Consider the following 13,168-nt stretch of genomic DNA (forward strand, 5'->3'; position numbering starts at 1 on the left):
GGAGGCAGCGGTTACGGAAATAAATCCATTTATTCGCGTCAGTTCCCGTGTAAAACGCACGCGGCAGCGGGGCCGAGCAGAACGGGCGGGGCGGCCGCGTTACACGCACAAACGGGCGCTCAGCTCCGTGCGCTCCTGGCGGTGCCCTGCTGCCCCGGGCTCGGCTCCATCCCGCACGGCGCCCTGCTAATACTGCACGGGGGTGAAAAAAAGCTGTTGTTCACTGTTGGCGCACCAAGCCCTGCGTTCTGGATGCGGTATCAGCCGGTTCCCCTCCGGCTGCGTGCGAGGTGCGGCACTCGCAGGACCCAGCGCTGAGGGCAGCAGTGCAGCCCGCGCCAGCACTCCCACGGTGACCCCGACAGCAGCTCCTGGGCCAAGTGAACGCAGCCCAGGGCCGCCCCACATCCACTGCCATCTTCTGCCCCCTCGGCCCAAGGCGGCCCGCTGGTTAGGTGGCTATCTCCAGGAACTCCTCCAAACTCCTCTTGATGTGCGGTGGCTGAGCTGCAGCGTGAGCAAGGAGGCTCGGCCCCATCTGTGCAAAAAGTGCTTTGGACAGTTTGGCTGTGGCTGCCCGGATGTTTCCTCCTGCTCCGGGCAGAGAGCCGCTGCTGGTCATGGTGCCCAGGAGGTGCCAGAGGACGACTAAAACCTTCTGCTCTACAGCGTGAGGCTTCCGTGGGTACAGCTCCACAACCAGGTCTGCAAGAAAGAGAGCAGTTATTTATTATCACTGGGGACTACTGTAACGTACAGCCCAGAAGTGAGCCCCTGCCCTGAGAGAGGTGTGGAAGTACTGAAAGTCAAAGCATCTTTTCACAGCAACTAATGAAGGAAGGCCGTGCTCAAAAGCTTGTCCATTTTTGCAGCAACATGAGTGGTCCAATAAAAGTTATCAGCTTTCCCTACAAACACGCCTTTCATCTTCTCTCAGGTGAAGGGCTTGGAGAATGTGGCCTATGGGGAGAGACTGAAGGAACTGGGGCTGTTTGGTCTGGGGCAAAGGAGGCTGAGGGGAGACCTGACTGCTCTCTTCCAATATCTGAAAGGTGATTGCAGCAGAGCGGGGCTGTCTCTTCTCACTGGTGACAGGACGAGAGGAAATGGCCTCAAGTTGCAGCAGGGGAGGTTTAGGTTGGATGTCAGGAAACACTTCTTTACAGAAAGGGCTGTGAAGCTCTGCCATGGGCTGCCCAGGGAGGTGGTTGAGTCACCATCCCTGGATGTGCTTAAAAACCGTTTGGATGTGGTGCTCAGGGCCGTGATGTTCTTAGAGTTAGGGTAGGATGGTCGGGCTGTGGTTGGACTCGATGATCCTTAAGGTCTTTTCCAACCTGAGCAATTCTATTATTACACAGAACAGAACAATCTTTTCTTTTGTCAGTACTAGCTTCACTGAGCATTATGAGGGGGTGAAATTTGACAACAGATATATTGTTAATGGTCACAGTGCACTGTGGCAGATACACAACCACCTCATCCTGCAAGGAGTTTGCGTAGCTAGGATGGTACACAAACAAACAAACATGCAAAACAAAGCAGCACCTTACCAGCAAGCTTCTCAGTGATGTCTTGTTTTGCTTTTCCATTCAGAAATTGGACTTTTGTGCAGAATGGCTGCAGAAGCAAATAGCTGTCTAAATTCAAAGAACAAAACAAATTAAGAATTGTAAACAAAATTAAACACTCTGGAAACAAACACGATATTAAAAAAACAGTAACTAAGTAACAGTAACTTGTGATGCATTAACTCCAAGAATAAAGGTAATTTATTTAAGGAAATACAACCATAAAAGGATCATCTTAACAACCCCTAACTCCAACACTGGTAAGATGCAGCATTTTCCTTTTAATGAAAATAGTAACTTTCTGCTCCAAGGCCAAAACAGTTAAGGAATGATAACAGTTGTGCCATATACAGATCCCCAAGTCTCCTTCTTTGGCCTGCTTTAGAGCTTCAGTATTCTGACATGCTGCTGGGTGATGACAGACTTGCTAAGCAAACATAACAAACCCACCTACACAGTTAGGACAAGTCTACTCTATGATGACTTGCATGCTTTAAAATGCATGAGAATAAAAGCAAGGATGCATTAAACAAGGTAATGATTGAATGGAAATTATTGAAAAGAGCAACTCTTTACATTTAAAGCGTAATGCAATTAAAACTCTTTAAACTGAAGAGAAAATAGATTACCTAAGTGTTGGCACAGAGCCTGAATAACATCTGTTGCAGCTGCGTAGATCCCTGGATTTTTGGAGTTTAGGTTGTTATCTACCATTGCAGGAACTAACATGTTGATAACTGGTGATAAATTGTCTTTCAGCAATGGAATCATCTTGTGCATTGTCTCCAAAGCAACCAGATTGACTTTGCTGTTTGAGTCATGTAAGCGAGACTTGAAAGCATCGAAGATCTGAAAACGTATCCAAACAGCATTCATCTGAATTAATGAATATCTGAGCTGGATTTCATGTCTCCTGCTTTTTTGTTACGCTTCAGTGGTTCACCATAGCAAAAGATGGCTTTGATATGCAAATACTTGGGATTATTTTTTTAGCAAGTAAACCAACGCTCGCTGTTTATTTTCATACTGTGGATGCCTCAGCAGGACCCAACCAACTTTATCTGAATTTCAGGCTTTGCTCTACAATGTACTACAAGTATACCAACCATCTGTAACTTTCAGTATTGCAAGCAATTATTTTTAACAAGACGCAGCTCTACTTGGCAAAAAGGACATCCAGGAGTATCTTTGAAATGTGTTTGACTTGCCTTCTGTAGCACACGGTGACATGGTTATCTTAATAATTAATAAACCCTACTATTATAACGCCTAAGCCTTGCTACAAGACATGCAATAACATGCTAAAATGTAGGGGATTTTTTCGCTTTTCAGAGGCATTAGGAATAGGCAACCTTGACAGAAAAGACCTGGTCTGGACATCTTACAATTTGTTCCCACTGTGTCTATCTTCTTGTTCCTAGATCAAGCCCACCACTCTAAATTTCACCTCTTCACAACAGGAATCTCATCTTAAGGATTTAAAAAACATCCACAGTTAAGATACCAGGACGTTTCACAGCCGTATTTTATTGATTTACAGCAAAGGCATTGCACTGCTAAAAGTCAATCCCACTTTCATTCTATTTGCAGTTCACAACCGTTGGACATCACCACAGTATTTCTCTTCTCCTCAAGGAACTCTTCTTCTCCTGGAAAGGATACTCACCCTAAGCTGTTATATTACAATGAAGACCCTTCCTCACTTTCTCCAAGATTAACAAAGCTAACAAAACTTGCAGCTGTCTGTGACAATGTCTCATACCTTGCTTTATCCTTCCTGCTCTGCCTGTAACCTGCTCCTATTTTGGTATTTTCTCAGCAGCAGCACACAGTATTCCAGAAATACTTCTGTAACTGCTGTCTAGGTGAAAGCTTCCAACTTCTTCCTCCCGTTTATTGCCTTTACTACCTTTGCAGCTTACATCTCTCCTCTCAAAGCACACCTGACCCATCCCTCAGTACTTGCCTGTTAATCAGACATTGTTACCGAAAGAAGAAATGATGATTTTTAGCAGAAAATTCTGTGATGGAATTTTAAAAGCCTTCTAACTCAGAAGCTGTCATAGGCTTACCTTCACAATGTTCACAACAACAAAGTCCTGATTGTTCTCTGTGTCTGACAACAGTTGTTTAATGCCATTTATTCGATCCCGGAAGTCTTTGGCATTCAATAAACCTACGATGTCCTTCACATATTCTTCACTTTCCAGGGAATTACGAGGAACTGGTTTTCTACTGACTTCGCGTGCTTCTGTAGCCTCTCTGCGGAAAGGAAGAACTTCAGCAAATACATCAGCAAGCTGAAACGAGTCGTTAGTCCTGGACATTCCCTTTCTGCGTAAGGGCAAATGCAAAAGCAAAAAGAAAATCTTAACAAGCCTGGAATTAATTATTCTGAATAGCAGATAGTGCCTGAAAGCAATCTGTTCCTGAAAGACACCCTAAGCCCAGAGGCAGTCACAGAGCCGATGAACTCTATATTCTCAGATACAGATGTTCTGGCCTGGTTTGAGTCTCTCGTGCTTTTTTTTTTTTCCCTCTTTTTCAGATCCATAGAAGAACTGTTAGAAACCAAAACTGAAAACAAAAAAAAGGAGAGAGGATGGTGTAAAGCCTTCAGCATCCCCAGTCAGAATTTAACCGAATACTTAGCGTCCAAAGGCACTACAGACAATTCTTACTGAAGCTACTCCTAGGCACGGTGTTTGTGCAGAGCTTGGATGGCAACATCTTGAAATGAAGGACCCACCATGAGCTGCCAGTGTTTGGGTTTCTTTTGTTTTTTGTTTTCACACTCTGTGCATTTTCACAGGCAGTCAACAAACAAATTAATTTCAAAATGCAGAAAGCCATTTTCATATTAGCAATTATCCTATTTGAAAGAACTTACTCGGGACACGTCCAGTTTTCTCATTTTCTTCTCCTATGTTTAACCCTGTTGTGAACCTTTCAGTGCTCATTTCTCATCACGAGATCATTCTCCTAGAGATCAGTTCACAGGATAGAATATTCAGGAAGGTCATTACCTGTCAGTGATGTTGAGAGCATCTCTGGAAGTAGACGATGACCTCGAATGTCCAACACTACCAGTATGAGAACGTCTTCCTTTTGCTGAGGGTGTGTCTAATGGCATCTCTCCCAAACCCTGCACAAAGATGGAACTACTTATTAAGTTGGTTGGTACGTTCTGCAGCACTGGAGACTCTTTAGAGGCAAGTCTAACAGCCATGCAAAGCACAGCAGCAAAGCACAGAGGATCCAGTGTATCTGCAAGGATTAAAGGTATGGACAGGTCAGGTAACAATCCCTGTATTAATCTGATCACCTGTCTTCACCTGAATATGCTCCTCCCATTCTCTACAGGTCCGATGTTCATACCTAAAAACCACTAGTACAGTTTGTGTTTCTCACCTGTTAAACAAGCTTTTCTACATACCTTTTGATGTAGATTGTTAACAAATTCCTTAATGTAAGGTAAATCCTTGGCTGGCACATACTTTTCAAGTGTTTTATCAAAATCAGGATGAGTCATCATGCAGAAAAGCATCTTTCGACCATAATACCTGCAGGGCAAAAGACCATGGCACACACATCTGTGAGCACTGATCTGTATGTTTAGACAAATGTAACTTCAAAACAGAGAAGTGCAAAAAGATTGCTATCTGTCTATATGTGTAACCAGACACCCTTTCATTTTTCCCCAAAGAAACTCTGATCAACAATCATTATCTGATCAACAACTCAGCAAATTGAAGACTGAGAAACAGTCTTGAGACAGTCTTCCATTTTAGTGTTCAAGCATTGGCTGTATTTAGACAGGGTGGTCCACCTCTGCCAGTCAGACAGCATGAATCACAGCATGGCCTGGGTTGCAAAGGAGCACAGTGCTCATCCAGCTCCAACCCCTGCTGTGTGCAGGTCACCAACCAGCAGCCCAGGCTGCCCAGAGCCACATCCAGCCTGGCCTTGAATGCCTGCAGGGATGGGGCATCCACAGCCTCCTTGGGCAACCTGTGCCAGTGCATAACACTGATCCTAGAGCTCAGATCCCCAGCATGGCCTGTGTAGGGCACATGGCCAGAAGAGTTCATCCATTGATTCCCTCTTTCCTGCTGCCACGTGGGCACAGCTGCAGGAGACATCCAGGTAGTTCCCAACACATTATCTTAACAGCCATTTATCACTGTGGAGAACCATACACTGAGCTGTGCAGATGTTTTCAGCCACCTCTAGTATGCTTTGCTGAATTACTGACTCTACTAACCTTGTTTGCTGTGAACTATCCAGTGCAAACCTGGCAATCGCAGAGAAAGTCCTATCAGTGACACCTTTGGTTCCAGACAGCACCCACTCTGCTCCCATACGTTCTACAACATCTGCCATGTGCTGGGCTGTGCATCTTCTCACGGCTGTATGCAGATGGCTGAAGAGAACACGACTGCTTAGTAAGAGCTCATTGCAGCAGCTAACTAACAGAGTTTATGCACCCTAACAGACACGGCTGCACTCTTTTATTCTATAGCATAATCTACAACAAGCATAGTGCTGATATGCAGATACCTATTCTGGCTTTACAGAAAATACAGAGCCTGGTAGCTTCATTTAAAAGGATAACTCATGGGGCTAAGTATCAGAAAGCATCATTTCACTCACACAGAATCCCAAGCTACATGAATGCAGAAGGGAAAAAGAAAGATGACCTCCTTTTTGTTAAAGACCATTGCAGCCCTTTATCCTCTCACAGGGCAGAATCCTGCAGTTTTTAAATTACTAAAGATGCTCATTCTTTTCTGTGAGAATTTATTGTCTAAATTTTCCTACGTTAGTGAAATATTTTGGAAAGCTCACCGCTACACGTTCCTGCCACCAACTTTATGTGAAACAAATCCCCACGTTCAGACAGAAATCCCATATCATTTATATCGATTTCAAATTAAATAAAGCAGTATTCTATTGACTTCTAAAAGCCTTGCAGAAGCCTGTTTTCTATAAGACAGAGGACATTACATTCTTATGCTGGTAAAAATCAGAAAAAACTCGGAATTAATGTCCAAACTTTTGCAACAAACTAATCCTGCATACAAATCCTGCAGTACCCGCTGATCCCCTGTGTTCAGTGTGCAGTTCTGCAGATTTGGAGCTTTCCAACTCTATTTTCACCACCGGGTTTTAAGGACAGTTTTAGTGCACAGTAAATGAGGCACCACTATGGCTTGTTCCAAAGGAACACCAGGTCTAAGGGAAGGAGCTAAGGAAAAGGGTGGCCTTGCTATCCACCTTACTGGCTTCCCCTGCTTCTCAGCCTGACGCAGCCATCCCATGTCCTTCCTGAGCGACTGTTCCTGCTTCAGAAGGATTTGTACCATAAATGTAATGGCCTCATTGGAGGTGAAGATATCCTTACGTTGCACAAAGCACCTTCAATTGGCATAAAGACAGCTAACAGCCTCTATTAAAACTGAATATGTTGCAACTCCAAAAGCAGCTCGGGCCACGAGATCTATGAAGTAACTTGGCAGCCAGCACGCTGAGTTCTGTGTTAACATAGCTACGGTCTGAGCTGCTCTGTGCAGCTTAATACCAGAGCTCAGTGCCTGCTGCCATGTCTGTACAGCAGCCCCAGTGCTCATGAGCTTGGCAGAAGGGAAACAGACACAGCCTATCTCCTGCTGTATGTGCTGGTGGGAAAACAACAGCTACGAGGCTTAAAGACTCCGCTCAGTAAAACCAAGTCCCCATCCCCCACAGGCACCTGCTGCTCATGCAGAACAGCAGGAATTTGTGTCCCATGCATATCAAATCCTGCAATTAAGCAATATTCGTACAGATAAGAAACGTGGTTTTAAAATTTCTTGTTCTGAAAGCACAACCGTGAATCAAGAATCTGCTCAGTGAGGTGAGCTTGCAGCAGTTATCCTGTGTTTAGAGCAGCAACTCATGAAAGCAAACAAAAATGTTTCAGATTGCTCTTGTTGGTAAAGCCAGAACCAGTTCTGTAGGTGATGAAGACTCGGCACATGGGCCTGCTCAGGGCTACAAGGGTAATACTTATGATCAGTAGGCTTGAGACAGGTTTAGCAGAAAATGGGTGAATTTTAAAAAGGTCTTATAAATTCTACACAAAAATCATACCTGTTAACCTGAACAGTGATGGGGAATAGAAGAAAAATGTATAAAATGGATTTAGAAAATACATCATTTCTGTGATCACGCAGCTGTGTCAAACACAACTTCCCCATTTTGCAGTGAAGGTGCATCCCGTTTTCCCTCCAAATTTCCACACGGGAAGACAGTTATCATCCATATTTACTGTTACTGACCATAGAGATGATGGCTGCAGATGTGCCACACAGGCTTTGGTGCCAATGTGGGCAGAGTTTCCTGAAGCCTGGATTAGAGAAGTTGACAGTGCTACGCAGGGCATCCACTGCTGTGCCATGCATGAAATGCAAACTGTACCCCATGATTTAGTCAGTTTGCACTGATGGCTTCTTAGCTGCGATGAAATTAATCCCCACTTCAAATGCTGTATTCAGACTCAGTTCAGATAATTCTGATGCCTGAAGTATCTGAAAGTGTCCCTGAGTTCACAAATTGGGGGTCAGATCTTCGTAGACCCCATGAGGACGTGTCTGTGAGTTTGAATCTGCTGCTGAAGACAGGGAGATCAGATTCAGGCAATTACAATCAGCAGCACTGCTTAGCCAAGGACATCTGAAAAAGGGATGGAGTACCTGAGTGAGTAATAACTGCACCACATTACATGGCTTCTGACTTAAAGCAGTGCACAATTACTGCCTGCTGCTCTTAAATTCTCCCAAATGACTACATGCAGGCACATTTCTTAAATCATCTAAATGCTAAGGCAGATATTTGCCTTTCAGTTTGAAGTTCAAATAATTGAAGTATGGTTCTCGTTGGCTTTCAGAGACAGAATCAGAATATTCCAAAGCAACGAGCTTCCCCAGAAACAAAATGAGAAACAAAGTATTCTGAATCAAAACTAACTGCTATGGTTCTAGCTATGTGACAAATCTGTGGACTGATTTATCATGGAGCATCTGAAATATTTAATGCAAAGGACAGACATGAATTTCTTGTAACCTAAGTGATGACAGATACGCAGCAGATTAAATAGAAGCAGGGATAAAGCTACCATACTGAAACACCTCATGGCTCAGTTAAGTCTTGGTACTGCAGGAAATGAGGATATAAAAGAACAGCAGCATACTTAGCAGGTAGGGTGAAAGACAAGAATGTAACTCCTGCTACAGATTGGAGCGAGCTAGAGATCAGAATCACAAACCATGGAGCCAGAAATGGAAGCTTGTCATATCTGAGGCAGTCAAGAAAATAAAGGCCGTCACCACTGTAAAGGAAATTAAACGCAGACAGAGAAAGACTATTAAGCAGCAATGTATAGAGAACAACATGAAATCAGCCAAGATGATTGCAGCTAGAGAACTGAAAGTTGTAGATCATTCTTTTAAAGAGAAAGTAATGCTGAAGAACTGAAAAAGACAGGCATTTCATTGCAGAATGAATGGCACGTGAGGATGCCATGTGAGCTTCATTAGACAAAGCAAACCAGCAGTTTCCTAAGAGTATTATATTAACGTTGAATAAAATCACTGAAATCCTGCAAAACCACCAGAAAACACGGCAAGCTCCACAATCAGCAGTAATGCACAAAAAGAAATGTCACGTTCACGCCAACAAACGTTGCCCTGGGCAGCAGCTTTGCTTATTGCATTTCCCATTTTCTGCCTGTTATGTTTTGATATACTTTTTTAATGATTATATTTGATATACTTAATCTATTCATAAGTTAGTTCTTTATAAAGTCTTTGTAAGAATTACCTTTGCCCTCCATTTATAAGAGAACAAAGTGCACGTGCTGGAGTCACATTATTAACCATAGCCTTCAGTGCTTTGTCTACCTCTTCCCTTATAAATGTGTTGGATTCACCAGCTTTGTGCAAAAGGACTTTTACTGTATTATCTAGTTCTTGATCCATGCTCTTTCTCAGGTAGGTGAACAAATCCCCTAAACAGACCACAGCAGCTCGAGAAACACCTGAGCGTAAATTCTTGACCTGCACACAGGAAAAACCCAAACAAACAATGAATAATGTTTATAAAATAAACGTAAAAATCAGAAAAGCTTCACGTTTCCCTTTTCAAGTAACTTCAAAAGCAAATGAGAAATACATTTCTAACTCGATTCACAAGCTGTGAGAATTAAAACACATGCACTCAAAAACGTTACGCTGTAAATCTTTACAGTCTTTTAGCAAATAAGCTGTTGGTATCCAATGCATGAGCTGCTCTGCTGAACTACAAACTCATCCTTGTGAGACAGAGGAGAGCTAATCATAGGTGAACATAGCATTTCACTCCAGTGCATCTCACGGCTGTGAAGTACATACATTTGTATACACTGTCAGTGAAATATTCTGCTACTAAAAATTTAACCTCTTGAGCCACAGCCAAACTTGTTTCGTGGAGCTTCCCAGTCAGCACAGCTGTGTGGTATGCAGACAAACACCGAATGAAGTTCAGACCTTCAATCTTCTTCTCCCTGTGCAAAGAGAACGGAGAACATCTAAACTCAAGACACTTGCAAATGTCCCACAGAAGAACTGAAAGCAGAACAATGAAGAACCAAATAGCAAACCAAGTTATGTCGTAGAATAAAGCAAGGATATGTAACATGGAAAATTCTTCTGAGGCAAGTCTTCCCTTCAATGTGGGAAGGGAATCATCTCATCTCTTTAAATTCTGCCTGCTGCTCGCAGTAGTGGCAATTAGAGGATTATTTTCCCTCTAAAATTAAAGAGGAACAGCACTGTAGCCCCAGCCTACCAGTTAGAGAACTGGTGAAGCTTTATATTTAACAGAAAATGACAAGAAGGGATGCTAAAAATTTGTGAAAGCTTAAATATTAGGCCTCCATTTACAGCATTTAAGTTAGATTCATTAATTTCATGGAATCCTTCAAGTTGGAAGAGATCCCTAAAAGCCATCCAGTCCAGCTCCCCCGCAATGAGGGACAGCACTGCTCCATCAGGACTTAACAGCAGTTTAATTTCGATTTGGATTAAAAAACTTTCTCACCTATCACTTGTAATCATTTCTTGCATTTGATGTTTCCGGCACCTTGCAGTGCTTTTAAAAGCAAGCTATCAAACGACAGCCTTACAAAGCCTTCCACAGTGCACTGGGCTGCAGGTAAGAAGTCTGCACGTACCAGTCGTCGTCAGCCAGGAGCGCCAGGGCTTCTGTCAGGGCTGCCTCTGGCTTTGCAAAGGGCTCCAGTTCTGAAGGGTCCATCACTTCAGGGCTGTGGGTGACCGATGGCGTCCGCTCCTTATAGCGCCCTCGAGGCCCTAGAGGAATTTCATCTGAAAAGCCAGGAGGCCCATCAAACACTGCACAACCACGAGGAAACAATTCATCCACAGGAAGAAAACGCACCTCCAGCTTCTTGCATTCAGATGGCTGCTACAAAGGGACCACGTTTTCAAAGGCAGTTTTCCCAGTCACACCCTCAATCATTCAGCAGATGTAATTGTTTTGTACAGAACCATCACTTCAAAAAGTCCCAAACACAAATGCAGTAGTCATTGTTCTAGATGGAAAAGCTGATGCACAGCGTGGCAAGACAACAGAGCAGAACTTACAGGGTCACTTGGGAAACTCTAGAGCTTTGACTGCTACCAACAGGAACCTGTTCTGAAGAGGGTTTTGCTGTGTATTTTGAAGGCATCTCAGTGACAAGATGTTCCCAGAAATGTTTTTCTGGGAGGGAGAAGGTTACAAGAGTCCACTTGCCATTAATTCCTTGCATCACTGAAGTTGCTGAGTGAATAAAAAAAAAAAACCCTCTCACATTGCAAACATCTTCCTACCAAATTTTGGATGCAAATAGTTTCCAAGGAGAGTGATGAATTCTATTCTCCTTCACAACCATTCCCAACACAGCAATCTCCCAAAGGATCGCAGGCAATCCTCTGTACAAACAAGTCATACTAAACCAACTGCACTCTGCAAATGTCCCACTCCACGTACCCAAGGATTTTAACAGTCTTTATATGTCACTCAATGCAAGAGCTTACCAGAGTCTAGCAAGGCTGAACATTTTGCCTTCTTCAAACTGGATGTTCTTCTTAGTGAAGTATTCGGGGCAACATTTTCTAATGACAGTGACACACTTCTTGATGGTGCCAATATATCCCCATGGAGATTTAACTCTAGAAAATAAATGTTAAAACTACAGCAACAGCAATTCAGCAAAAGGAAAAAAACTACTGCTTCCAATCCTCATTGGTTTTTGACTATTTTTTTAACTAGTGTTTCAAATGTTTCCATTAGTGCTTTACTCCGCACTACTCACAGTACAATGCAAATGATTAAAGAATAACCTGCTGTCTAAAATTCACTCCAGTGATACCTTCTGTCACACTGTCATCATTTTTAGTAATTATCACAGAGTTTTCATTTCAACTTCTGCAGCATTTAATAGCACATTATCGATTTAACACAAAACCACTGCTCACTGTCAGCTGTTGTGCTCTTGGGTTCATTCAGGTTCAGTCTTTCCCAAGGACTTTTTTCCTTTTCTTCAAGGTCTTTGACTTCCTGATACTCCTTGTGACTTTGTTCTTTTCTTTCCTTTTTCTTCTGCCTCATCTTATCCTGGGCAGATTTTGACATGGTCACTTTTACCTACAGAAAGTAACGAACGCGTTGTGACACAAAACCTGATAGAGAGCACAAAGCTACCTAGCAAGCATAAGGTTTCTATGGGACAGTCTGCCATCTCTCTGTCAGCCTTGTGTTGTTTCCTAAAGATCTAAGTCACCAATTTAGCTCACACTGAAGCTCACAGGCTTTTAAAAGCAGTGTTCAGCAGTGCAGCCTCACACCTGCCTCTTGTATCCTTATGATGCTTACAGTTCCCACAAAAACTTCCCATCCCCACTCCATCCTGCAGCCCTCCTCCCAGAGCCCTCAGGAGAGGTGGAAACTTCTGACACCACCATTTGTCACTACAAAGCCACTGGGCTCAGCCTGGGGCTGCACACATGCAGAGCCTTCATGGCTCACACTGCACTAACAGACGTGCTCACACCATCAGCCTGCAGTCAGGCAGGAAACCACTTTTTTTGCACTTGTTGCATCCCCAATCACTTACACAAAGATCAGATTTTAAGGTGTAACTTAATCATCCATCCGAGACAGCAAATACATGGTTCAGAGCCCTGCTCCAACCCCAGCATAGCCTTGAAAACGGGTCTCAAGATCCATTAATGAAATACCAGCAAATGTTAGTAGAGCTCTACAGTGTTTCAAAACATCCCCATTTTTTTTTAGTCTAAAACATCAGAGGATCACACAAACGCTTTACACAGTTCACTTAATTTGCTACCATCAGTACTGGTAACTGGTGTTGTTTGTAACAGCCTGTTTGAGATGCAAACACAAGTTCCATGCTAAGGTCAAATTTATCTCCTATGTTACCAGCAAGCAACGATGACACCACGCTGCTGTCTTATTTCGACTGGACACTGCAGTAAGTTGCATTACACAGAAAT

General features: G+C 43.2%; 1 protein-coding gene across 1 annotated transcript in view; it reads right to left on the reverse strand.

Annotated features, from left to right (window-relative positions):
• Positions 1 to 11: 11 nt before the first annotated feature.
• The window catches only part of TOGARAM1 (TOG array regulator of axonemal microtubules 1), a 34,293-nt gene continuing 21,136 nt past the window's right edge, over positions 12 to 13,168 (reverse strand). The window contains exons 11-22 of the mRNA XM_042869678.1: positions 12,131 to 12,299; positions 11,690 to 11,824; positions 10,822 to 10,975; positions 10,047 to 10,152; positions 9,432 to 9,667; positions 5,836 to 5,994; positions 5,008 to 5,134; positions 4,598 to 4,716; positions 3,644 to 3,833; positions 2,201 to 2,420; positions 1,554 to 1,640; positions 12 to 705 (exon numbers count right to left, since the gene is read on the reverse strand). Coding sequence (XP_042725612.1) covers positions 452 to 705; positions 1,554 to 1,640; positions 2,201 to 2,420; positions 3,644 to 3,833; positions 4,598 to 4,716; positions 5,008 to 5,134; positions 5,836 to 5,994; positions 9,432 to 9,667; positions 10,047 to 10,152; positions 10,822 to 10,975; positions 11,690 to 11,824; positions 12,131 to 12,299 — 1,956 coding nt within the window. The 3' untranslated portion in view covers positions 12 to 451. The remainder of the gene's footprint in view (positions 706 to 1,553; positions 1,641 to 2,200; positions 2,421 to 3,643; positions 3,834 to 4,597; positions 4,717 to 5,007; positions 5,135 to 5,835; positions 5,995 to 9,431; positions 9,668 to 10,046; positions 10,153 to 10,821; positions 10,976 to 11,689; positions 11,825 to 12,130; positions 12,300 to 13,168) is intronic.

Source organism: Lagopus leucura, unplaced genomic scaffold, assembly GCF_019238085.1.
Source record: "Lagopus leucura isolate 7727_CA_CO unplaced genomic scaffold, USGS_WTPT01 Super-Scaffold_1, whole genome shotgun sequence".
In the NCBI taxonomy this organism is placed as follows: Eukaryota; Metazoa; Chordata; class Aves; order Galliformes; family Phasianidae; genus Lagopus; species Lagopus leucura.